The sequence below is a fragment of the Podarcis tiliguerta genome, assembly GCF_965153285.1.
Source record: "Podarcis tiliguerta genome assembly, chromosome: 8".
Taxonomy (NCBI): Eukaryota; Metazoa; Chordata; class Lepidosauria; order Squamata; family Lacertidae; genus Podarcis; species Podarcis tiliguerta.
The window spans coordinates 15,624,246-15,649,529 of record NC_139541.1 but is presented as its reverse complement, the minus strand read 5'-3'; the positions used below and the strand labels follow the sequence as shown (position 1 = coordinate 15,649,529).

At 47.6% G+C, this 25,284-nt stretch overlaps 1 protein-coding gene and 1 long non-coding RNA gene across 3 annotated transcripts in view; one reads left to right on the top strand and one right to left on the bottom strand.

The window, feature by feature from the left end:
• Positions 1 to 13,133, top strand: part of SPSB1 (splA/ryanodine receptor domain and SOCS box containing 1) — a 34,779-nt gene extending 21,646 nt beyond the window's left edge. For both annotated transcript variants that reach the window (XM_083454281.1, XM_083454282.1), the window contains exons 2-3: positions 3,979 to 4,782; positions 10,480 to 13,133. In XM_083454281.1, coding sequence (XP_083310407.1) covers positions 4,089 to 4,782; positions 10,480 to 10,607 — 822 coding nt within the window. In that variant the 5' untranslated portion in view covers positions 3,979 to 4,088 and the 3' untranslated portion in view covers positions 10,608 to 13,133. The remainder of the gene's footprint in view (positions 1 to 3,978; positions 4,783 to 10,479) is intronic.
• LOC310684012 lies at positions 2,687 to 3,972 on the bottom strand. The gene is made up of 2 exons (XR_014514651.1): positions 3,021 to 3,972; positions 2,687 to 2,929 (listed from the first exon to the last, which is right to left on the bottom strand). It is a non-coding gene; the product is annotated as an uncharacterized lncRNA (long non-coding RNA).
• Positions 13,134 to 25,284: the final 12,151 nt, after the last annotated feature.

Here is a 25,284-nt window from a genome sequence, read left to right as displayed (position 1 = left end):
AGTTCTCATTTCAACAAAGGAAATCTGGGGGAAAGGCTAAAAGTCAAAGTAAGGCCCCACTTTTCCTGGGGCACTCCTCGAAGCCTCTGCGGGCGATGGGCTGGCGACCCCGGATGGGGACCCAATAAAAATAACCTGAATTGAAACTGCTGCCTGGCTCATCTACCCTGGATCCTCCTTTCATTCTTGTGGGGTGTTCCTGGCCGCCAAGAGTATAACAGGATATACTGCAGCACCTTTAATAGTCGCAGAAGGGCTTTGACCAAAATTGTGGGTGCCCCATGCGACAACAAGTAAAACCGTGCCCCTGTAAGAGGCAAGAACAGTGACTCATACTGAGGGGCAACAGGCAGCCACCTCTCCACAGGTAACTTTATGTACAGTATTGGTTGCAATTGATCCAGTGGGGATGGAATTTGCCGTCGCTCCATAAGTGAATGCTGATTGGAAAGATGTGCAATATCCAGGAACAGCAATTCGTGCAGAGGTGCAATGGGCAGCCTTGTCAGTCTGATTGTACTTCTTGTTTTTTTAAGAAAGATTTAAATTGTTCCTCAGTTGCAGCACACCAAGTAGCGATCAGATTGCTGATTTCTGTGGCTGACTGTGTGAGCTTCTCTGTCACCGAGGATTTAGTTCAGGGTGTGTTGGAGAGTTTTGTTGTTGTTGTTGTGGGGGTGGGGTTTGGGGTTTTTTTTGCTTTCAAAGGAAGCATCTCAGCCAGGCTTAACCACCAAAACCAGCTCGGTGGAGCTGCTTCCGTTACTGGGTTGGCAGTGTCGGGGAGGGGAGAGATCATGCTTCTCTCCTTCATCTTGCCAGACTCTTCTGAATCAAGAATGAGTAATGGCTGCAGGAGAGATGTCTTGGAGAGGCCCTCTCTGTCTCTCTCACCCTTCAAAGATCCTGAAAAGAGAATTTAGCAATACACTGAGCCCTGTGAGCAGCAAGCATCAAAATCAAGCACTGCTGGAACAGAAATCCCTCTCCCAAAGTGCATCCGTAGGGGAGGATGACAAGGGATCAGGCCTTCTTGGTGGTGTCCCCCATGTGTGAAACTCTCTTCCCAGTGAGGTTCAACTGGGTGAACATCTTTTCGCAGCCAGGTACATAGTGTGCTGCCAAACCTTTGTAATGTTGTGATGCAGGTGTGGTTGTGTTGTGTCATAGGAAGCTGCCTTATCAGACCGCTGGTCCACCTAGCTCAGTATTGTCAACACTGGCTGGCAGCAGCTCTCCTGTGTTTCAGACAGGGGCACTACCTGGAGATGCTGGGGATCAAACCGGGGACCTCTGATGCACTACCACTAAGTTGCAACCCTTCTTTATGCATTGCGTTATTTTTACACGAGTTTTTGTCAGCTCCTCCTAAATTATGCGCACCACTTAAAATATGTTGCTAGTCTCTTGGACACCTTGTTGTACAACAAGCGACTGGCAGCTGAAATAAAAGCAATATTGAATGATCCCTAGAGGAGGAGCGATTTGTGACCTTGTGTGTTGCTAAAACACGCACCTGGTTGTCTGCGTAAGACTCGTCATCGCCACAAGTGCGCAAGAGCGCCTCCTTGGAGCGCAAGTCTGCATTGCTTCCCCTTTTGGCCGAACTGTGCCCAGACCTGGCTCCTTTTGGCAGGGGGTGGCGTGTGCTCAGTTTCCCCTTTAATTAGAGAGCTCTGTCTGAGCTGCTGCCAGCCCAGCTGCTCTGCGGTTACGCCTCTGTCCAAGAGAGAAAGAGGCATCGGAGGTGTCCAATTAGCTGCAGGCCACCTTCCTGTCTTGGCGTGATCTCATTCTTCAGATGTTGCTTTCTGGTTCCCGGAGCTTTGGAGAGGACAAAACAGGGTGATGATGATGATGAACTGAGGCCTTCTTCTGGAAGCCTGTTGAGCCAGCTTTTGGCTTGTGCAAAATGGAATAGGTAATGCTGCATTTTTCCTGTTTTATTCACAGTGCCAGGGTGAGTTGTTTCAGGCCCATGGGCCATATCCGGCCCTCCAGCTGTCTTTTTCTCTCCCAGGGCCACACTGCCTTTCTGGCACTGATTTACATCTTGTCCTTGAGTTCATTTGTTTTTGCCTGAGCTCTGATCATGCCTCTTGCTTGTTTGTACAGTATATGGAAAAGGCTTGGGGGGGGGCGTTAAACTAGATTATTGTGCAAAGGTAGAATCCACATTCTTGCTCCACCCACTTTTGCCTCTGGCCCCACCCACCAATGGGATGTGGCCCTCGGAAGGTTGCCAAAAAAGTAATGTGGCCCTCAGGCTCAAAAATAATCAAATGATCAGCTTTGCCTCTTCTTTATGTTGCTGGTGGTATATATACCTTTTTCAAGCCAGGGTGCCTATAAAGTGTTTGTGTGTATAATTTTATATTATATATATATATAAAAATAAAATTCTGTGTGTGTGCTGGACACAAGGTCTGATTCACTCTCCCTACCATTTTTTTTTCCATGCCAAGCGAAATCCTGATCATGAGTAACGGTTATGACTGCACCTGGCAGCCTTTCTGGGAGATTGCCTCATTCCAGGAAATGTTTAAAACATTTTTTTTCTTAGAAAGCGAGTTCCCACCCTTATTATTATTATTTTTTCAAATGTTTTCGCCATCTCTTCTGCCTCTCCCCCCCCTCACCTACCCCCCTCTTTAAAAAAAAAAAAAAGCCCCACAGTGGACCCGGCTTCTCTGCCGTATTACAGAAGATCCCTTGTTATAAAGCAAACTGGAATGTAGATTTTGTGGTACTTCTCTGAGGGTGAGGGTGAGTGAGGGTGACTCTCCTGAGCCACTGCTACAAGATGGTCATATCTTGGTGCCTGTCCTCTGCATTTTCCTTAAGGGAATCAGAACTTCTTCGCTTAAGAGTTTCATGACTCTTATAGAGCGGCTCCCTTCTGATCTGTCTTGATCTAACGCGGATCATTCTAGAGAAGCAAAACAGGGTGTGTGTATTTTGATTATCTTACCGTGTTTTTCCCCACATAAACTCCCCCCCCCCCTTGGATTTCCACTAACATTTTGGGATTCTTTTTGCCAAGCACGGATGGAATCTGAAACTACGAACACTCCGATGTGTTTGTTTTCCTGCTAATTTTGCCATTTTGCTGCTTGTGAATTCTTCCAAGGGGCTACTGGCTGGGATGAAATAATTCTAATAACTTTCCCTGCGTTTGCAAAAAAATTAAAAATAAGACCAGGGGTCGAGGGTCCTCCTAGGTGATCCTTCGAGGTTTGTAATCCCATCAGCCTTTGTCCATGTTATGGTGATGAAATTGGGGGGGGGGGGGTATTAGGGACTTTAAAAGCGTTGGTTTTGAAATAGTAAAGCTTTTTATGGCTCCAGACCCTGTTATTATTAACAATAATATTTCATTTATATCAACCCTTTCCTCCAAGGAGCTCAAAGTGGTGCACATAGTTTTTCCTCTTCCATTTTATCCTCGCAACGACTATGAAGGTAGGCTCGGCTAAGAGACTGGCCCAGGATTATATCAAATGAGTTTCATGGCTGACTAGGGAACTTGAACTCTGGTCTCCCAGGTCCTCGTCTGACACTCTAACCACTGCACCACACTGGCCCATGTAATAAATAGGTAAATAATAAATATTGGGAGTCTGGGGCAGGGGGAAGAGTGAGGGTCAAGCTACCCTAAGGTTGCTAGGCAACATGCAACTCTACTCCCAGGCTTCCCTCGGGCAACAAGGCCGTATGACAATCGGAGTCTTATTTTCAGAATGTGGAACCTCGCCAGCCTTCTGTGTTGAGGAAACGTGATTCAAGTTGCCGGCCTAGAACCCGCCAGGCCTTCTCATAGGATGGCTGTCCTGTGCTTGTTTTTCCTCTACTGTTGTGCCGGCGTCCTTTATCTGCTCCGGTTCTGTGGAGCCTCCCATCGCACGGCCTCCCATGTTTGAAGTGTTCATGTTTAACTCTTCTTCCCCGCTTCTTGTTTTTCTCCTTTCCACCCATTAGGCGATTCTGACGGGATCTCTCGTAGCAACCTGTGAGAGCTTGAATGACACCCATGCACGGCCAGTGCGATTGATGAGCCTGCTTTGGGTGCCTATTAATAGACGGTAAAGATGGGGCAGAAAGTCACCGGCGGGATAAAGACTGTGGATATGAGGGACCCGGCCTACAGGCCCCTGAAACACGAGCTCCAGGGGCTGGATTACTGCAAGCCGGCCCGATTGGACCTCCTCCTAGACATGCCCGCCGTCTCCTATGAGATTCAGCTGCTGCACTCATGGAACAACGATGACCGCTCGCTCAACGTCTTTGTGAAGGAGGACGACAAGCTCATATTTCACCGGCATCCGGTGGCCCAGAGCACGGACGCCATCCGGGGCAAGGTGGGCTACACGCGGGGTCTCCACGTCTGGCAGATCACCTGGGCGATGAGGCAGCGCGGCACGCATGCGGTGGTCGGCGTGGCCACGGCGGATGCCCCCCTGCACTCGGTGGGGTACACGACACTCATCGGGAACAACCACGAGTCGTGGGGGTGGGACCTCGGGCGGAACCGGCTGTACCACGACGGGAAGAACCAGCCCAGCAAGACGTACCCGGCCTTCTTGGAGGCCGACGAGACTTTCATTGTGCCCGACTCGTTTTTGGTGGTGCTGGACATGGACGATGGGACCTTGAGTTTCATCGTGGACGGACAGTACATGGGGGTTGCTTTCCGGGGACTCAAAGGGAAAAAACTGTATCCGGTCGTGAGCGCCGTGTGGGGCCACTGTGAAATTAGGATGCGCTACTTGAATGGGCTTGACCGTACGTATCCTCTCTTCTTCATTTTTCCTACCTGGATTTGAGAGTCTGAATTGGCTCCTCTGTCTGAGTCACTGTTCTAGGGTTGCCACTATTCAGTCTTTCCACCTGCTGAGTAATTTTGTCACCTTTCTGCATTAGGTAGCCCTGGGTCATCTAGTGACTCCCAGTTGTAGGCATTTATGCTGCCTTTGGAGCGGGAGGGTGCCTGTTGCATCTCTGAATGATGCATTACTCTGGGCTGGTCTACCTCTAAGCCAGGCGATTGTGTGTGGCTTTTCAGAGGGCAGGTTAATTCCCTTCCTTCTTCTCTTCAACACTTTAGAAATTAATCTGTTGAGGGTAAGTAAGCCTCCCATTCTGACTCAGAATTAAAATCAAGAACTTAGGGAACTCCAGGTCTGGAGGTTTTCCACGGAGCAATCCTCCCTGGGTCCTCCATAAGTTTCTGTGAATGCATGTATGCTTTTAAAAAAGTGCAACAGGCCAGACACTTGTCTGCTTATCTAAATTCCTGTTAAGGATAGGAGGAGCTTTGTGCTGAGTCACAGCTTTCGAAAATGACTCAGTGAAAAATATCTGGCCTGGCCGCCTCTAGTCCTTTCTAGCCTGTCTTCTCCCTGCGGTGTGTGACACCTTCTGTTGTCTGTCTCTGGTTTCTCCCAGCTGCAAAAACTTTAGTGGCACATCCTGTGTTTTATTAGTCCCATGCAATTTGCAAATGTGTGTGTACTTGGCAAGGGAACCTGCTTCTCAAAACGGAAGTGGGCACAGATTGCAGGAGGGGTGGTGTTCCTCGCTTCCACCCCAGAGGGGACCCCCTTTTAAGTGAAGTTTTACAGGGCTATCCCAGCATCCTCGTTTGCGCCTGTTGTTCAGAGGAGACATGGCAGGCAGAGGCATCCCAGGAACACCTAAGCAGGCCCCGTTGGAAAGTGGTTAAAAGCCAGCTCACTTCCTTTTGCTAAGTGAAACGCACAGTTCATTGCTTTAGCGTCTCTTTGTGAAAATGACAGTTAAGAAGGGCAGGTAGAACTGAAGTACAGGTTCATATGGACTAGGGAACTACCCAAATGTACCCAAAATAAACTACCCAAATGGAAGAGAAAGTAGTCCATATTCTGCACTAAGAGAACCTGGGTTTTGTGGGGGAAACCTTTTCTTTATAACCCAGTTTGTGTAAGTCTGAGTGTTGGTGCAGAGTCTCTTTCTGACTATGAGGAGCTGCCCCAGGCCTAAACTTGGCACTGAATTCCTGCCCCTGGAAATTCTGCTTACTGAGTTTGTTCACCTGGCTCCCAGTATTGCGCCAGCAGTTCTCTGCAGCCTTCAGGGCTAGTAAGTTGTTTCTCTTCTTCCATGAAGTTGAGGTTATCAGGATGGCCTGTTCTGCAGTTGACTAGAATTGCGACACTGGCCTTCTCAATCTAGAAGAGGCAGCTGCTTGGGGGGGGGGGGGGCGTGTATGGCTGGATCTAGCTGGATCTATTCATTTGCCTGCAGGTTACATCGCCGTAGCCTTTAGACTGAAGGATTCTCCTGCCGCAGCCTAGAGTGGGGGCTTCTTGGCAAAATAACATTCAAGCTACAGGTTTGAGAGGTCATGGCTGTCACAGGCCCTTTTAACATTTGGTTGTATCGAGGCCTATGCAACACCTGAGCCCATGCCATTACCTGTTTTTGCTCTGTGCCTTCCAAACTGAGAGGCTCCGTGTGGCGGTTTGTTGCATGCCAATAGTTGTGCAGTAGAGATGGCCATGCAGGCAGCACACAAGTGTGTTTTGAGTTACGCTTGCATCAATCTGCAAGCAGAAATTAGGAAGCTTAATAATAATAATAATAATAATATATTATTTATACCCTGCCATCTGGCTGGGTCCCCCCCGCCACTCTGGGCGGCTTCCAACAAAGCACTAAAATACAATAACCTATTAAACATTAAAAGCTTCCTTAAACAGGGCTGCCTTTAGATGTCTTCTAAAAGTTTGGTAGTTATTTTCTCTTTGACATCTGGTGGGAGGGCATTCCACAGGGCGGGTGCCACTACCAAGAAGGCACTTTGCCTGGTTCCCTGTAACTTGGCTTCCCGCAGCAAGGGAACCACCACAAGGCCCTCGGCGCTGGACCTCAGTGTCCGGGCATAACGATGGAGGTGGAGACGCTCCTTCAGGTATACTGGACAGAGGCCATTTAGGGCTTTAAAGGTCAGCACCAACACTTTGAATTGTGCTCGGAAACGTACTGGGAGCCAGTGTATGTCTTTCAAGACCAGTGTTATATGGTCTCAGCGGCCGCTCCCAGTCACCAGTCTAGCTGCCGCATTCTGGATTAATTTTAGTTCCGGGTCACCTTCAAAGGTAGGCTCTTGTGGAGGTGTGGGCTGTTTCTTTTCAAAACCTAGAGCAACCTTTGCCAACCTGGTGGTCCTACAAAGGAGAGGCACCCAGGACCCATTCAGAGGGCCCTCTGACTGGCTGGATGGTAGAGCATCTGTTTTGCATGCAGAAGGTCCAGTCTGCAATGGCATCTCCAGGTAGGGCTGGGAGAGACTCCCTGTCTGAAATCCTAGGGCAGGCATAGGCAAACTTGGCCCTCCAGATGTTTTGGAACTAAAACTCCCACCATCCCTAACAGGACCGGTGGTCAGGGATGATGGGAATTGTAGTCTCAAAATATATGGAGGGCCAAGTTTGCCTATGCCTGTCCTAGAGAGCCACTTGGTCCTCCAGCTGTTTTGGGACTAGTAACTCCCATCATCCTTAGCTAGCAGTGGTCAGGGATGATGGGAATTGTAGTCCAAAAACATCTGGAGGGCCAAGTTTGGGAAACCCTGGTGTAAACAGTACTGATCTCAATAGTCTGGACAAGGAACACCGAGCTGAGCTTTCCAACTTCCCTGGTGGATGCAGAATGCACTTGGACTTCGCCAATGACTTCGCCTTCCAGAAGTTTGAAGTTATATTTCTCTCTTCCTCTGCCTGCTGCCCCCGCCCCCAGTTTTCCAAGCCAGCCAGCGGTCTTCTTTGTGATCAAGGCTCACGTCTTCAACTACCTCAGTGGAAAATGTGTCTGGGGAGGAAATTGCAGCTGGAAGTAAGTCACCGCGCTGAGGCTCTACCCAAACGAAAAGGGAGTTTTTGTTGCCCATATCCGTGACGTCGGCTCTGCGCGGGGGGCCTGTGCCAGGTGTCCTGCCTGCAGAGTCGGTCAGCAAGCAGGGTGGGGCTCCTTTTCAGGAAATCTTAAGTCCACAAAATGCAAATTTCCTCAGATCCTTGCCAGGAGAGAAAGATGCTACCTGGATTGAGATCGGCCAGTGCTCCCAGCTGGGAAGATGTGTTGCAAAGTTGTGGGATGTTTTTCCAGGGCCTGTCTTGAGAAGGGCAGTAGCTCCGTGGCGGTGTTTGCCTTGCATGCAGAAGTCCACAGCAGCATTACCAGGTAGTGCCGGCTGTGAATGCCTCATCTCTGAAAACCCCGGAAAGCCACTGCCAGTCAGTGTAGACGGTACTGAGCTAGATGGATCAACTATCTGATTCAGAATAAGGCAGTTTCCTATGTTGCAAGGAAATGGCCATAGCTCAGTGGTAGAGCACCTGCTTTGCATCCTGGTGGTTCAGTCCCCACTGTCTCCAGGTAGAGCTGACAAAGAACCCTGTCTGAAAACCCTGCCAGTCAGTGTAGACACAGCTTGGCTAGATGGACCCAATGGTCTGACTCAGTTTAAAGCAGTCTCCTGTGAGATCCTGAGTAGTTTTATTTATCTTCTTATTTATAACAATACTTACAATATGTACTGCAATTTCTTTAGAAAAATCAAATCAGTATAGACACACACTCATACAACCAAAATTAATTAGCCAGCTAAGAGTTCTTCTAAGGGACATGGGTGGCGCTGTGGGTTAAACCACAGAGCCTAGGACTTGCCGATCAGAAGGTCGGCGGTTCGAATCCCCACAACGGGGTGAGCTCCCGTTTCTCGATCTCTGCTCCTGCCAACCTAGCTGTTCAAAAGCACATCAAAGTGCAAGTAGATCAATAGGTACCGCTCCGGTAGGAAGGTAATCGGTGTTTCCGTGCGTTGCTCTGGTTTGCCAGAAGCGGCTTAGTCATGCTGGCCACATGACCCGGAAGCTGTACGCCGGCTCCCTCGGCCAATAAAGCGAGATGAGCTCCTCAACCCCAGAGTTGGTCATGAGTGGACCTAATGGTCAGGGGTCCCTTTACCTTTACCTTACGTGTTCTTTTAAAAGTTTTTTCATTAGTTGTTTGTTTGCATAAGAAGAGTTTTCAGCCATCTGAGGCTGAAAACCCAGGCTAGTGTCCCTCCAAATATTGATGATCTCCCATCATCCCTGACCATTGACCATGCTGGCCGAGACTGATGGGAGTTGGAGTCCAACCGCACCTAGAAGTGTACCACATTGGCTACCTCTGGTGTAAAAGTTGCTGAGGGCACCTGTTCCATCTCTGTGAGAAGATTCTGCAACACTGGGCGAATAACACCAGAGGCTAGTCACACTTCCTTGAAGTCTCTCAGCCCCACTCACCTCACAGAGTGTTTGTTGTGGGGGAGGAAGGGAAAGGAGAATGTTAGCCGCTTTGAGACTCCTTAAAGGGAGTGAAAGGCGGGATATCAAATCCAAACTCCTCCTCTTCTTCTTCTTCTTCTTCTTCTTCTTCTTCTTCTTCTTCGCTTCATGCTGAACTGAATGTGCAAGTGATTTTGAAGACCGAGCTTGGGGTATCAGTGTTTATGAAGGCCAGGGCTGTTAGTTAGAACAAGATCTGGCAGGAAGTATCTTTTCATTCAAGAGAGATTGAGCCAGGCTAGTGGAAGGCAGATGTGGCAAAACCTGGGAGCTATGTATGCGCTCCACATCCACAGGAGCGCAATTGTGTACGGTGTTGGGTGCAGAAGAGTGGACATGGTTTTCTTAAACTGCTGTATCTTGGCTGGGTTCTTTTAAAAAACAAAACAAAACAGATTTGTCTGAAGTTTGGACAACTTCTGGCATGCAGTGTGTGGGGTGCTCCGTGCCAGATTTCAGACTGCTTGAAGAAATCCTCTTCATTTTATTAACATTTGGAGAACATTATTGTCGTGGAATGTTTGTAAGAGACAGGCGCGCACAGTGTGTCTGTATTAAACAAGACATGTAGTCCTGTACCGAGGCTCTAACGGAGCTGTGTTTGTAGAACTATAGCTGTACCTCGGGTTACATACGCTTCAGGTTACAGACTCCACTAACCCAGAAACTGTGCTTCAGGTTAAGAACTTTGCTTCAGGATGAGAACAGAAATTGTGCTCTGGCGGCACGGCAGCAGCAGGAGGCCCCATTAGGTAAAGTGGTGCTTCAGGTTAAGAACAGTTTCAGGTTAAGAACGGACCTCCGGAACGAATTAAGTACTTAACCCGAGGTACCACTGTAGATCAGTACTGCTGCTTATGACAATAATTGTAGTTGAAGAGCGCTGGGAACTGCACCTCTGTGAAGGGTGAACTACGGTTCCCAGGATTCTTATTGAGGAAGACATGTGCTTTAAATGGATGGTGTGCAGGCAGCCCTGGATTCTATACTGATAAACATCCTCTTTCAGTCTTTTGCATGCTGCAAAGGGGTGCTTTGTACCGTACATTCTTAATTCTTAGCACTGAAGTTAATGCTCTTTGGCTCTCTTGTTTCCCCTCTCCTGCAGCTGAACCTCTGCCTCTGATGGACCTTTGCCGGCGCTCCGTCCGCCTTGCCCTGGGCAAGGACCGCTTGAATGAGATCCACGCACTGCCACTGCCAGAATCCCTGAAGAGCTACCTTCTCTATCAATGACCCCCTCGTTTTGGGGCAGGGTGGACAGACACTCTCGCGAGAAGCAAAAGAGAAAGATGGATTGAGTGGACTACAGTATTCTTGGATATTATATATATATAGACATACATCAAACTTTCACTCTCCTAATCTGCTTCAGTCGATCCCAGCTTGGATCCAGTCCCTCTCCCCATGCCAAATTAGGGGGTCGGGGAGAGAAACCTACAATACATGCCTTTCGAAGAGCCCAACCTACTTAAAAGCCATGTTCTGCCCTCCAGAGATCTCTGTTGCAAGAAGTCGACATGATGTGATGGAATTAAAGGTACCAGGTGCTCAGGTGGGGGTACAAGATGGTTTGCCACGGACCTGAGGATTTTTTTTATTTAAAAAAACCTGCCCAGCAACGCTTCAAGGAGAAGATGATGATGACACCAAAAATATTGCTCCGTGCGGACGTGTGTTTTTAAACAATACTGGAATAGGCAGCCGTTGCGGGTGTCAAAGAAATGTCTTATGTCCTGTATGCGAATCCTGCTCCTCTTTAATTTTGATTCTGTGTTGGCCTCTGCCTTCAGACCACTCAAATTGCTTGCCTTTCTTTTCTTTTTCTGGGAATTCACTTGAACCTGTAGCCTGGGAGTTGGAGATATGGGGGGTTACCATGGGATGAAGCTCCAGTAGCTCAGGGTTGGAGACCCTGTGGGTCATCTGGATGTTGTTGTGCTACAGCTCCCATCATGCCTGACCGCTGGCCTCAGTGACTGGAGCTGATGGGCGTTGGGAGTCAACCATCATCTGCAGGGCCACTGGTTCCCCATAGCTGCTTGTGAAACAGCTAGAGAGCCCACCTTGGGTTAGGATGTGGTTGTGAGTGATGAAGTCTCAAGAATTTGCTCTCCTAGACTGGCTTCGCCTTGAGTTCCTTGGCAATACTCCCATCAGCTCCCCCTCTTTAGCCAAGTCTTGGTTTTAGTTTAGTTGACCTGTGAAATGGGTTTAAAATAGGCATGGAGTTGTCGTCCAGCACATCTGAAGGACCGCAGTTTAGCCACCCCTGATTTAAAATCCTGGTGATGCCTGGGTTTACCTCCTGCTTTCTTAAGCCAGCTCTCTTTCCCATCACAGTATGTTGGTCGCAACCATTGGCGTTCCAGTCCTGTTGGTGGGATATGGAGAAAGATTTGGCCAAGCCAGTGACTATAGTTTTCTTTGTAGTGTCTGCTCCTATCAGATTTTATTTTTTCGTCAAAAGAGAATTCTCCATCTTGGCCTTACCCTGTCCCTGAACACAGCTATCTTGTCAGGCTACATTCTTACTGTGCATTTAAAGCACAATGCTACCATGTTTGACAGTCATAGCTCTCCCATCAAAGAATTCTGGGAGCTGTGGTTTGTTCAGGGGGCTGAGAGTTGTTAGAAGGCCTGCCCACCTCATTCCTGTTAGAGCTAAAATCCCCAGAGTTCCTTGTGAAGGAAGGAATGATGGTTAATTCATACTGGGAGAGAAATAGGGGTCTTCTAACAACTTGCAGCACCCTCAATAAACTACAGTTCCCAAAATTCTGGTGGGGGACAGCGGAAGCCGTGACTGTTGAAAGTCGTATCCTAATGGTCAAAGTGGATGTTTTGAATGTGGCCCTAGAGTACCAGCTATGGATTGACCTTAGCACAGAAAGAGAGCTGAATCTTGTTGAGCGAAAACATGCCCCAGTTTGGTACAGGGCGGGAAGTGTCAATGTGAACACTACAGTCCTTGAAGACTCAAGAGTACATCCTTCGTATGCAAGGCACACAAGGTTTTCATCTAGAAGAGCAAATGTTCTCCTTTATCCGAGCAACCTGAAAGCCTTCCCCAAAAAGCTTCTGAACTGCCATCACAGAGGGGTTTATTTGCACAATTTTTTTTTTCCATTATGGGGGAGGAAAATAAATCTGCCTCTCACTTTCCCACCCTCACCATACTTGTGTCAGGTGTGTTCTGTAGAGGTACAAATGAGCTTATTTGTTAGAAAATGTTAATATATATTTTGTGGGGGGGGGGGTCCCCCCTTTGTATAGAAGAGGACTGTTTGGGGTTTTTTTGTTTGTTTGTTTTTTAAAGAAATGCTGCTGTAGGGTTTTTTAAAAATGAAAATAGCCTAGTTTTTAAGAAGCACAGAACTGGTGCCAAGTTTGGATTTGGGAGGAGACCTTGACGTGCCTCCCTTTTTAAAGTCAACTGTTATAAGTGGGACACTTTTTCAAATTGCACAGAGGATTTTAATGTGTACAGAGCCGAGGATTTTTAAACCAATCCTACTTGTGTCTTTTCCACTGACACTGGGAATTGTCCTCATCACCTCTTTGGTGTGTTTTTTTCTTTCATTTCTCCCGTTTTTGTTTCTCTCTAGTCTTCTACCACCCTTCCCATCTCCTCTTTATACCTCTTGGTGTATTTGGCTTGTACGGTTTTTAAAATATCTCACTAGTCCCACCTGCTCCGTCCCCCATTGACTGTAGATAATCAATAACCAAATTTAAAAATAAAAATTTATTAAATATTGAGACAATAGCAGTTGTCATTTCAAACGGGCTCCACAATTAAGGGGAGTTTTCTGTGTGTTCTGCGATCCTGCAGTGGGGAAGGGGAAATGCATATTGTGACCTCTGGACCGACTGAATTGAATGGATTGAATGAATGAATTTTGCATTCCACCTTTCCTCCACAAAGAACCTAGAGTGGCCAACAGATACACAATTTAAACAAAGGCAAAGCAAAAACATTCAAAATCAAAAAAGAATATTAAAGGTAAAGGGACCCCTGACCATTAGGTCTAGTCATGGCCAACTCTGGGGTTGCAGTGCTCATCTCACTTTATTGGCCGAGGGATCCGGCGTACAGCTTCTGGGTCACATGGCCAGCATGACTAAGCCGCTTCTGGTGAACCAGAGCAGCGCACGGAAACACCGTTTACCTGCCCGCCGGAGTGGTACCTATTTACCTACTTGCACTTTGACGTGCTTTCGAACTGCTAGGTTGGCAGTAGCACGGGCAGAGCAACGGGAGCTCACCCCGTCGCGGGGATTTGAACTGCTGACCTTCTGATCGGCAAGTCCTAGGCTCTGTGGTTTAACCCACAGCACCACCCACGTCCCATTACAATTTTCAAAAGCCGAAAAGCAGATACAGGCCATTTTTCCATCCAATGAACTCAAGGTTGCCGGCATCAGTTGTTCAGCCACCAAATGCCTGGGGAAATAGGAATGTTTCTGAATTCCTCCTGAAATCTGGTAAGGATAATGATGGAGGTATAGGCATACCTTCCTAGGGAGGGCATTCCACAACCAGGGAACCACCACTGAAATGGCCTGAGAACTCAATAGTTTGGAAACTCTCTGTAAAAAGGGTTGTATCCAATGCTAATCCTCCTGAGAGCAGACTCGTTAAATTAACTAACAGAGAGCCAGTGTCTTGTAACAGGGTGATGGAAAATGAGCTGGGAGACCAGGGTTCAAAACCCTCCACACCCAAGAACTTCACTGGGTGACGTTGGGCCAATTCACCATCTCTCAGCCTAAACTACCTCTTAGGGTTGTTGTGAGGATAAAACAGGGAGGAGAGGAACATGTGTCCCATTTTGACCTTCTTGGAGGAAAAAGTAGTGTATAAATGAAATAAAAAGGGGTTCATTTGAATAGGTCTGCTCTAAAACTTAGTTGAATAATAAAATGCATGCAATAATTATAGCAAAAAGGTGAGCCTCAAAATGGTACCAGCAAACAGTGGGGACTTTGTTTTTATTTTTTAAAAGCCACCAAAGTGCCCTAATTTGGCAATTGATGATTGTATTAAAAATTCCCTACATATTCCAGTGTTACCTTGCGGCTTGTCTGCATTGGTCTTTTTTTTTTTTTTTTTTTTTAAAGAGCTCTAGGAAACCACACAAAAAAAGTATTGCAAAGCTTGCATATTTAAGCTTTGCAGGTGGTATCAATCAGACGCGGTTCCTGTTGGAGCAGGTACCTTGGAAGGGGATAAATAATTTTTCTTTCAAAAAAAGAAACCCACCATCTCGGACCATATGTGGGCAAAAAAATCTGCTCCTGCATCCATTCCATTCTCCTTCACGGCTGCTGCTGGAATGCGGGTTTTGCTAGGCCATAAACCGCCTCAGGAGAAATTTTTTTTTTTAAAAAAAATTATTATTATTTTGGGGTGGGGGGGCAGTCGAAGAGAGAAAGGAGAATATTTTGTCCGTGCTGGCTTCCAGACACCCAAACAGCCAGCTGTAGCCAGCAGCTGAAATAAATGACCTCCTTGCAGTTTGGTGTTTATGTACATCGCCATGGCAACCCTGCAGACCCGTCATGGGGACTGCGCAGCCTGGCCTGATGCTCTCGCAAAAGGGCTGTTGCGTATTAGCTAGGCCGGATGGATCTGCCAGCGGGGATATATGTGTGTGTGTGTATATACATGAATATCCTTGCAACGCCTCATGAGCCTGAAACATGACAAGGCAGGCATGAATTATGGGTCTCCTGATGGGCCGAGTCTCCCCCCGCCTTTTCCTCTCTTCTCTCTCCCCCCCCCCCATTTATGTGGTGTTCAATACTTTCCCCGTAGTCATGTGCATGGAATTTACCCTTGGCAGCATTCTCCTTCCTTTCTGTCAGTTGATGCACTTAAGTTCAAGGGGCCTGGCTGCAGGGATGGGTGGGCGAATCCCTTTGCTAGGGTTACTAGGTGAATGTGGTGATCACACAGGGTCCCCGGACGTTTCACCATCTATTGATCCCTGTGCCACCACTTTATTTCTCGCTGCCACCATCCAGGCCCTAACTGGTACAAAACTGAGTCCAGTCAGGGTTAAATTGGAACATAACCTTTGTTTATTTATTGCAGTTTAACCAAGCGTGTGGTTTCATAAACGGTATCGGTCAATTGCAATCATGGGGTGCCTATCCAGACCTATAACTTCCACTACCTGCTCTCACTCACTAAACCACCTCTCAGATATTTACTTGTCTTGCTAGCCCCTAACTGTTCCTGACTGAGCTTATTTCGCTACACTAACTCAACCTACCACAGACTCTATCCCAATTCACTCCCACTCCAACCAACCACCCAACAAACTCCCCTTTCTCCCCTTCCCAGAGCTGGTTTTATAGTCCCTCTGACTCCACCCCCTGGGTTCTGATTGGGCAACTTGTTTAACTAATTCACCTCCAGCACTCTCATATGTTAACGTCACAAGGAGCGTCCCAGACCCTGAGATTTCAGGGCCCAAACCGGAAACCCTAGTTGCATAGGCGACTTAACCGTTCAATTATGTAACTTGAAGATTATGAGTAACATTGTGGTTAGGGGGAGGTATCCAATCAGCTGCATTAGAATTCTTTAAAGCGTCTTCATTGCCGATTGTGCTGGAGATCAGAAAGCCAATATTAGTTCAACCTAGCCAATCTTCCCCTTCTGATAACTGTTTGTTTGTATTGGCCCCAAGTGTGGATGTGTTGCCCTGCAACAGATTGCCTGCTTATCAAGGGCAAACAAATTATTACACCACCAGAATAAAAAAAAGATAATAAAATAGGGAGGGAAGGTCAGGTTAAGGAACAGGTGGAGAGGGGGCTTCGATGTGACCTTTTACCCTTTTTGCATCGCAAGCTCGCACTACTGTGAGATTTTCACATTTTATTTATGTGAGATAGAGCAGGGTTGGGGGGTCTCTGGTCTCTAGACCCAATATGGCCAATTAAACCATTTTCTCTCTCAACCACACCCGTTAATTAGCTGACATCATCATTGGACCTATTCCAGGTCAACTTTGACAGGTTGGTGAGGCCGCCTGCCTACCAGTCACCTGACTTTGCCATTATGTCAGATGATTGGCAGGTGTCTGACACTGACCACCTGTCAAAGTTGACCTGGGCAGGGGGGGGGGAAGAGATAAAGATTTGGCCCACCAGGCCACAAGTGTTTCCCATCCCTGTACTAATACCTTCTATGACACACACAACCCTCATTTAAACAAAGGCAGCTAGTAGTGTTTATGATCCTTCAGGGCCTTATCAACCAGAGGCCCCAGTCCTATGTAATTTATCTATAAAGTCAAAGTACATAGCGTGGTACCTTGGTACTCAAACAGCTTGGCTCCTGAACAAATCGGCTCCCGAATGCCGCACACCCAGCAGTGAGTGTTCCGGTTTGCGAACGCTTTTTGGAAGCCCAACTTCTGATGCGGCTTCCGTGGCTTCCGATTGAGGGCAGGAAGCTGCCGCAGCCAATCGAAAGCCGCACCAGTGGCGTAGCGTGGGTTGTCAGCACCCGGGGCAAGGCAAGTAATTTGCGCCCCCTAACCCGGGGCAAGGCAAGTAATTTGCGCCCCCCCCCCGCTGCACTGTCCCTCCCCCAGATAGTCCCTCGCTCTCTCTCCGCACTGCACCGCACGCCTGGCACCCTCCCCTCTACAGTGGGCGGCGACCTGGCGGCTCAGATTGGATTCGCACAGCCAGCACTGCAGTGAGAGAGAGTGAGTGAGCCAGGTAGGGGCAGAGAGCTGCGAGTGCGAGCACGCCCCCCCCCCCAGATGTTGCGCCCGGTGCAGCCGGCCCCCCCTGCACCCCCCACGCTACGCCACTGAGCCGCACCATGGTTTTTGAATGGTTTCGGGAGTCAAACGGACTCCAGGAACGGATTAAGTTCGAGAAGCAAGGTACCACTGTATTCAGAATTACCACTTGCTACAGATACTTCAGAATGGTATCATTTTGGAGTGCCAGTGGAGCATCATGTCTTTGAAACTCCCCGATGGTTGGAAACCTAGCACCTCAGGAAGTTGGGTGCTAGGCTGGCCTTCTCCCTACAAAGCTGGTTATGTAGGGGCAGGACAAAATTACACAAGAAGCAATTTCTGAATTGTAGAAATAGGAAAGACAGTCTAGGAATACTTTTTAGTGGAGTCTTTGCTGGATGCTGTTATGATGAACAGTGAGATGAGTAGATCTGGATCTGGAAGAGCTGATTCACAGAAAAAGTGCAGAGAGGATTGACGATCTACTTAGAGTGGGGATTGATTTATTATCTATTTTCTTATATTCTTACCCTGCCCTTCTTCCACTGTGTAGGGAGATGGGGAAGAAGAAATTGCCCCATCTACGGCGGTTGAGCTTTGGACCTGTCCATGCTCCCATTTTGATTTACAATCCTCTCGCTGCCTGGGACGCCCTTCAGACAGAGAACTATTTGAAGCCGCAGCCAACTGTTTTGTCTGACTTGTGTGTTTTACAGCTTGCTTACTGTTTAGTAAAAAGGGGGAAAAAACCCATGCACACATTTTTAAAACAAAAAAAACACAACCCTCTCCTCAAGCTTTGGAATTCCTGGTGCCTTGGCTCAGAGTGTTCCTGTTTCCCTCGCCTGCTCTTTCCCGGTAATGTTGCAAGTCACACTGTAATCTTTTGAACGGAACAGCTTGTAAAGATCAGCAAGTTCAGGGATGGTTTGGAGGAATCTGTCCCTGACTTGTGTTGGGGGTCCTCTTCTGCAAAGCGGTCCGATAGCAGCGCAGCGTGTGTCATTATGACAAAAATGAAGGCGGAAGACACATTCGCGCCATACATTCAAAGCTCTAGGGCACCACTTTGAACAGTCTTGGGAGCTGTAGTTTGTTAAGGGTGCTAAGAATTGTTAGGAAGCTCCTATTCCCCTCACGGAGCTACAATTCCAAGAGTGCCCTGGGGAAAGGGACTGAAACCGCTCTGGGAATGCTAGCGCTCTGAAGGGGGGGCAGATAGAGGCCTCCTAATCACTCTTAGCGGGTGGAGCTGTGGGTTAAACCACAGAGCCTAGGACTTGCCGATCAGAAGGTTGGTGGTTCGAATCCCCACAACAGGGTGAGCTCCCGTTTCTCGATCTCTGCTCCTGCCAACCTAGCAGTTCGAAAGCACATCAAAGTGCAATTAGATAAATAGGTACCGCTCCGGTGGGAAGGTAAATGGCGTTTCCGTGCGCTACTCTGGTTCGCCAGAAGCGGCTTAGTCATGCTGGCCACATGACCCGGAAGCTGTACGCCGGCTCCCTCGGCCAATAAAGCGAGATGAGCGCCGCAACCCCAGAGTCGGCCACGACTGGACCTAACGGTCAGGGGTCCCTTTACCTTTACCTTAATCACTCTTAGCACTGTGAATTGCGGTTGGCCTGCCCATGAGGCAAGGAGAGGCAGTTGCCTCAGGTGGCAGATCTGGCTTCCTCCGTGGCGATCCACTGCCTCCTGCCTCCTCCATGGCCACCGGACATTGCCACATCCGCTTCCATGTGTGTCCAGCAGTGGCACGCAGGTCCCAAGGCGATGTCTGTTGCAGCGGGCAGATGCAGAGGAGAGAGGTGATGGAGGCTGTGGAAAAGGAGGGGACCATGGATGGCATTTTCTGTTTTGCCGGAAGCGGCAAAATATTCTGGGCCAGCCCTGCCCTGAGCAAACTACAGCTCCCAAAATTATTTAGAGGGAAGCATTGTGCATTAAATGTGTGTGTGTGAATCTAGCCTTAGTTGGACACAAGCCTTCATGTACAGGCATTTTCTAATGTGGATGAAAGCGTCCTTCAACTCTCGGAAGTTTAGGAAACCAAACTGGAGAAGGCTGGGCCTTTTTTCTTTTGTAATGTGAAAACCACCTGCAGTCCTCTTTGAAACCTTGAGAAAATGGATTGGACGCCATTTCTGGAGAGGACTGCCATGTGATATTTATATAACGAAGCCTTGTCTGCCTTTATGTTCTCACCAGCCTCTCCGCCTTTGTTTCCAACGAGCCTCCGGTTGCCTGTTAGCCCTGAACTCTGACATCTGATGTCCTGAGAACAGGGTGTTGTGTTTTTTTCTCTTTTTTTTTTAAGGAAGTCAGTTGGCCCTGATCCTAGGACCGCGGCCCTGCCTTGTAGCCGCACCGAACTCCAGTGATCTCCCCCGGGAGAAATCTGACCAGGGCTTTCTAAGAAGACATGCACATAGTAAAAGTTTTTGGTGTGTGTGTGCTGATTTGGGAGATGTTCCAAAGGTTTACTTTTAAAAATAGAACACAAGGCATTTCCAAAGTTAAGGGTCCTTACTCACAAGAGAGTGTGGTTTGCTAGATATGGTTAGTGCTAAACGGTGTGATTGACAACTGGATATAAAGTAGCTTCTAGCCCATTCATATAGAATCAAAGGCTGCCAAGACATCATACATTTAAAACACATGGCTCCCCTCAGAAGTATCCTGGGAACTGTAAAGCTAAAGGTAAAGGGACCCTTGACCGTTAGGTCCAGTCGCAGACGACTCTGGGGTTGCGGTGCTCATCTCGCTTTACTGGCCAAGGGAGCCGGTATACATCTTCCGGGTCATGTGGCCAGCATGACTAAGCTGCTTCTGGCGAATCAGAGCAGCACACGGAAACGCCATTTACCTTCCTGCCGGAGCGGTAGCTATTTATCTACTTGCACTTGCATGTGCTTTTGAACTGCTAGGTTGGCAGGAGCAGGGACCAAGCAACGGGAGCTCACCCCGTCGCAGGGATTCGAACCGCCAACCTTCTGATCGGCAAGCCCTAGGCTCTGTGGTTTAACCCACAGCGCCACCCGCGTCCTGCCCTGGGAACTGTAGTTCACCCCTAATATGAATACAGTTTCCAGCATCCTTAACAAACTACAGTTCCCATGATTCTTTGAGGGGAGCCAAGTACTTTAAATGGATTGTGTGTATGCAAGCCTGGGCTCATAAGAGTCCTGCTGGATCGGACAAAAGTCCCACCTAGTCCAGCATCCTGTTCTCAGAGTGGTCAACTGGATGCCTATAGGAAGTCCTGCAAGCCGTACTCTCCCTGCCTGCAGTTTCTAGCAACTTGTGTTGCTAGAACATAGGCATTATGTTATGCTAGAACATAGGCATTATGGTTAAAAACATAAGACAAACCGGCTGGAGCAGACCAAAGGCCTCTGAAACAGTCCTGAAATTTGAAATGCTCTGTGGTTGTGATGGGGTGCAAAGGACAGGGGGCAGAAGCTCAGTCATAGGAGCATTTGCTTTGCATGCAGAAGGCCCCAGATTCAATCCCCAGCACCTTTAGCTAGAGCTTGGCAAGAGCCCTGTTTGAAACCCTGGAGACCTGCTGCCAGCAGGATTTAGTTGGAGATGACCTATTATTAATATTAATAATACAATGAACTGCCTTTCATACAAGTCTCAAGGCAATTTACAAGCATACAATAAAGACAACTAAAGATGGGTTTAAAAACACCCAAGACTTTTAAAGAAAACACTAGCCAGTTTGCCAAAACAAAAAATGTTCCTGGAAAGTACAGGTAATTGGGCTTCTGTCATATCTCAGTAGGGATGCTGTTCCGCAGAGCAGGAGCAGAGCAGTGAAGGCCCTGCTTCCGATTTACTGTGAGACAGGCTTCTGATATGTTAAGACATTTGAAGGAGAAACTTTCCTGTAGAATGCAGTGATCTGCTGGGCCTCCTGGTCCCATGCTGCATGGGTCTTTATATGTTAGTACCCTTGAACCTGGCCCAGTAGGAGATTGGCAGCCATTATAGATCTTAGTAGCAACAAAATACGTAGTCTACCTCTATTGATTTCACTGGCGGCTGGATGAGGCTGCTGGTAGTCCAAAACATCCGGAGGGCACCCTAGATTGGTGGAGGCTGCTCTAAGGGCTTGGTTGGGTCTCTCTTAAGTTGTCTTGTCCCAGCTGAGGTCAAGTCTGGGCAGGAAAACAGCTCAGCTCCAGCCGATGCAATAATTTCCCTCCCTTGCTGGTGACATGGAGAATTGCTTTGGCATGTGTCAGCTGAGGAAAGGAGGCTGGGCTGTGTGTGTGTTATTGTAATGAATTTTATGAATTATCCAGGTTACACCTGGCAGGAGGAAAGGGACTGCTGTCCAGCTCCAAACAATAGTCTGGGATACTGCTGTTATACTCCCTGTCTGAACTTTAACCTTCCTTGTTCTGTCATCCAGAAGAGACTTCCTTGTCTGTCTCCTAGTCCTGTTTAGAGGATTCCCCCCCACCACCTTTCAATTTTGCTTCATTGTGTGTTTGAGATTCTATGAATTTGCCCCTAAGGGATTTATCCAATCTTAGGTCTACTGAAGAGTAGACCTGCTGAAATTAATTGCTAACCCACTCATTTCAATGGGTCTATTCTGAGTGAAACTTAGCTGGATACAACCCATTTTCTCCCTCTAACACTAGAACTCATGGTCAGCCAATGAACCTGAAAGTTGGAAGATTCAGAATAGTTAAAAGAAAGTACTTCTTTGTGCAGTGTATGGTTAAACGATGAAACTCATTCTCACAGGAGAGGCAGTCATGGCCACTAGCTTGGATGGCTTTAATAGAGGGTTAGGCAACTCTATGGAGGAGATGGCTGAGGGCTACCACACATGAGGGTTATGATCGGCCTCCAGGCAGCAATGCTTCTGAGTACCAGTTTCTGGAAACCAGAGGAGGAGAGTGTGTTCTTGTGATCAGATCCTCCTCAAGAATTTCTCACAGGTATCTGGGTGGATGGGCCTTTGGCCTAATCTGAAGGAAAGAAGAAGGTGGTCTCTGAACCAGATTTAGAGGCAGATGATCCAGGTGAATGCATGGGTCTCAAGGAGGCTTTTTCACTGTACCCACACTGGGAATTCTGGAATGACAGGTGCCCAGTGTGCATTGGCAGGCAGGTGTGCCAGGGAAAGGAGCCCATATGGTAGAAGAAAGAGAGAATCTGCCCAGGTGGCACCGAGCCATCATAATCACCCAGACCAAATGGTGACGGAGTTTGGAACGAACGGTGAGTAATCCCTTCCCATTCTCATTTAGATGCGGAAGCCTTTGCTGGAGCAAAGCCTCCTCTGTGCCAACCTGGCTGCTTCATAGCGCTTCACCAGACAAGCAATTTATTGAGAAATCATCCTGATTTGCTTGCACAAAGTGTACACAGGGGTTAGGTTATATCTGGTCTGTACTGAGCATTTGTTCTGAATTGTTGGTGAGGTTATGCCACAGTGAGCATGCATCTTGCATTCATCTTGGTCTGCAGTAAATGGTTAAACTATGGAACTCGCTTCCACAAGAAGCAGTGGCGGCCAATCAGCTGGCAGCTGGTCATTGGCAGTTTGTGGTCTTTGCTTTTGGCCACATGGTTTGCTTTCAAACTGTGCAGGCAAACTGATATAACTGTGATGCTAAGTGATTGACAGGTCCTGCCACCCTGCTGAAGGGTTAGAAGAGATTCCAATCTGCCCCACTGATCGAGTTTCCCACCCCTGGAATATGATAGAGTTTGAATTGAGCTGTCACTTTAGACTATCCTGGGACAAGCTGCGATAGTGCTTGCCTTAAATATGCCTTGGTGAGGACAAAAAGGACCAAAAAAACATGAAAAGCGGTTTGTGAAAATCAAGAATCATTTTTCCCTTTGTAGGAAAAACAGGCAGGGTCAGCAAGATCAATGGCAAAACCATTTTGAACAGATTTTTCTCCTCACATTCCCTCTTGGGGCCTGGCTACTCTCGCCAGTTATGAAGCCAAGGAAAATGGACCCACACCTGCTTCCTTTGAGCAGTGTGAGGAAATGACTTTGCCTTCCAAATCGTGGTTGTTGGTTTTTTTGTGTGAGGTGAGTGGAAATCACCTGTGATGCTTCTGCATGGGACTATACCCTCATGTTAAAGTAAACCCTCAGTCATCTCTTCCCCTTTCCCTACCCACCAAATTTTGCTGCGATTTAAAATTATAACCAGCATTAGCGGAAGAGTTTGGGAGAAGAGATCTTTCTAAACTTTTGCTTTAGCGAACCAAACTCCATTCTAATTAGGTGATACAATTTCTTCAGATGAAACCCAGCTCTGAGGGGGATATAAGGTTTTACAGTGCCCCTTGTGAGATGGTGTGTTTTGTATATCTCGTTGCCTAGCGACGCCAAAACCACACTGATGTGAGAGACTGTTTTATGAGCGGGCCTCGCTGTTCTTGGACGGCCGACAGTAAGCAGAGTTATTTCAACCACGCTGGAGCCTCTTTTCCTTCTTTTTTTAAAAAAAAAGAAAAATAAAACAAAAAAACACGCACGTACCACCGAGCAAGTGTGAAAGAGATTAGATTCCTATTCCTCAAAGGGCTTGGCCAAGTCCCATGTTGTCAGAGGCCTACTAGCCCTTGGGCAGACCCTAGATTGTTCTACAGCCAGGTGTGCAACTCCCAAAATGGCATGTGAAAGTACATTGATATTACTTCAGTTTAGCAAGCACCACCTTTTAACATTTCAAAACCTCTGTTTGACTCCTGGTGTAGGAAGGTCACCATTTAAATTTCCTACAGGAGTTGAATTTTCTAATGTTGTGTCATTCTGGGGTGGAAATGCGGGGCCTCAAGTCCGGAGAGCCGGAGGCAACCCTCCAAGCCCTCCCTATCTGGCCCTCAGGACTCTCCCAGGCCACACATCTCATTGTCCCTGTTCTACACCATCTTTTAGACCTCGTCTGCAGTATCATACAACTTTAAACAGCCATAGAATCATTGAACGGTAGAGTTGGAAGGGAACCTGAGGAGTCATCTACTCCAAACCCTTCAAGCCTTTCCCCCCAAAATTATAGATACTGTAATTTGTCAAGGGCGCTGAGCATTGTTAGATCCCTATTCCCCTCATAGAGCAAAAATTGTCAGAGTTATTGAAATATACGCGGAGACGAGAGTGGATTTCAAGCTCTTTTTTCAGCTCATAGTGGTGAGGAGGAATGGAAGTTCCCCTAGAATGTCTGCCTTATATAAATTATTTACACAATGGGCCCCACGTGATTGGCTAATTCCGGGATTCTCCTGTAGGCCAATCAGGTTGTGGATTCTCTTCCACCTGGAGCTGGATTGGGTGGCTCCTGTGGACCAATCAAACTGCTGCATTCTGGATCCTATTGTTCTAGGACCAATCAGACTGCTGCATTCTGAATCCTATTCAACTCAGTACATAACAGTTATTTAACAGTCAATCTCTCTTCCTAGGGAACTCTGGGAATTTCAGCTCTGGGAGGGAAATTGCAGTCTCCTAACAAATCATCATTCCCATGATTCTTTGGGGAAAGCCATGACTTTTTAAAGTGGCATGATATTGCTTTAAATATATAGTGCAGTTTAAGCCTTAATGTTTTTGCCTGGTTGGGAATGTGTTCTTGAAAGCCAGTAATGCCTCTCACATGCCTGGATGGAGGATTGAGAAGGGTGTCTGAGTGTCTGTCAAAACCAGTCTTCAAAGATTAAAAATTGTACAGTGGTACCTCTGGTTACAAATGCTTCAGGTTACAAACACTTCAGATTACAGACTCCACTAACTCAGAAGTAGTACCTTGGGTTAAGAACAGAAATTGCGTGGCGGCACAGCAGCGGGAGGCCTCATTAGCTAAATTGGTACCTCAGGTTAAGAACAGTTTCAGGCGAAGAATGGACCTCCGGAACGAATTAAGTTCTTAACCAGACGTACCACTGTATTCATTATTTCACCCACTTTTGCCTTTCCGGCTCCATCCATATATGGCAACTCCAAGTGAGCACCTCAGGCTGCCATTTAAATTTCCCACAATGCCTCGGGCTGATGCTACATCAAGTATGGGACTGGCCCAATACATTTTGCTGCCTGAGGCTCAGTGGCAAAGATTACTTCCCTATAAATGGCATGGCAGTTTCCAAAGCCAG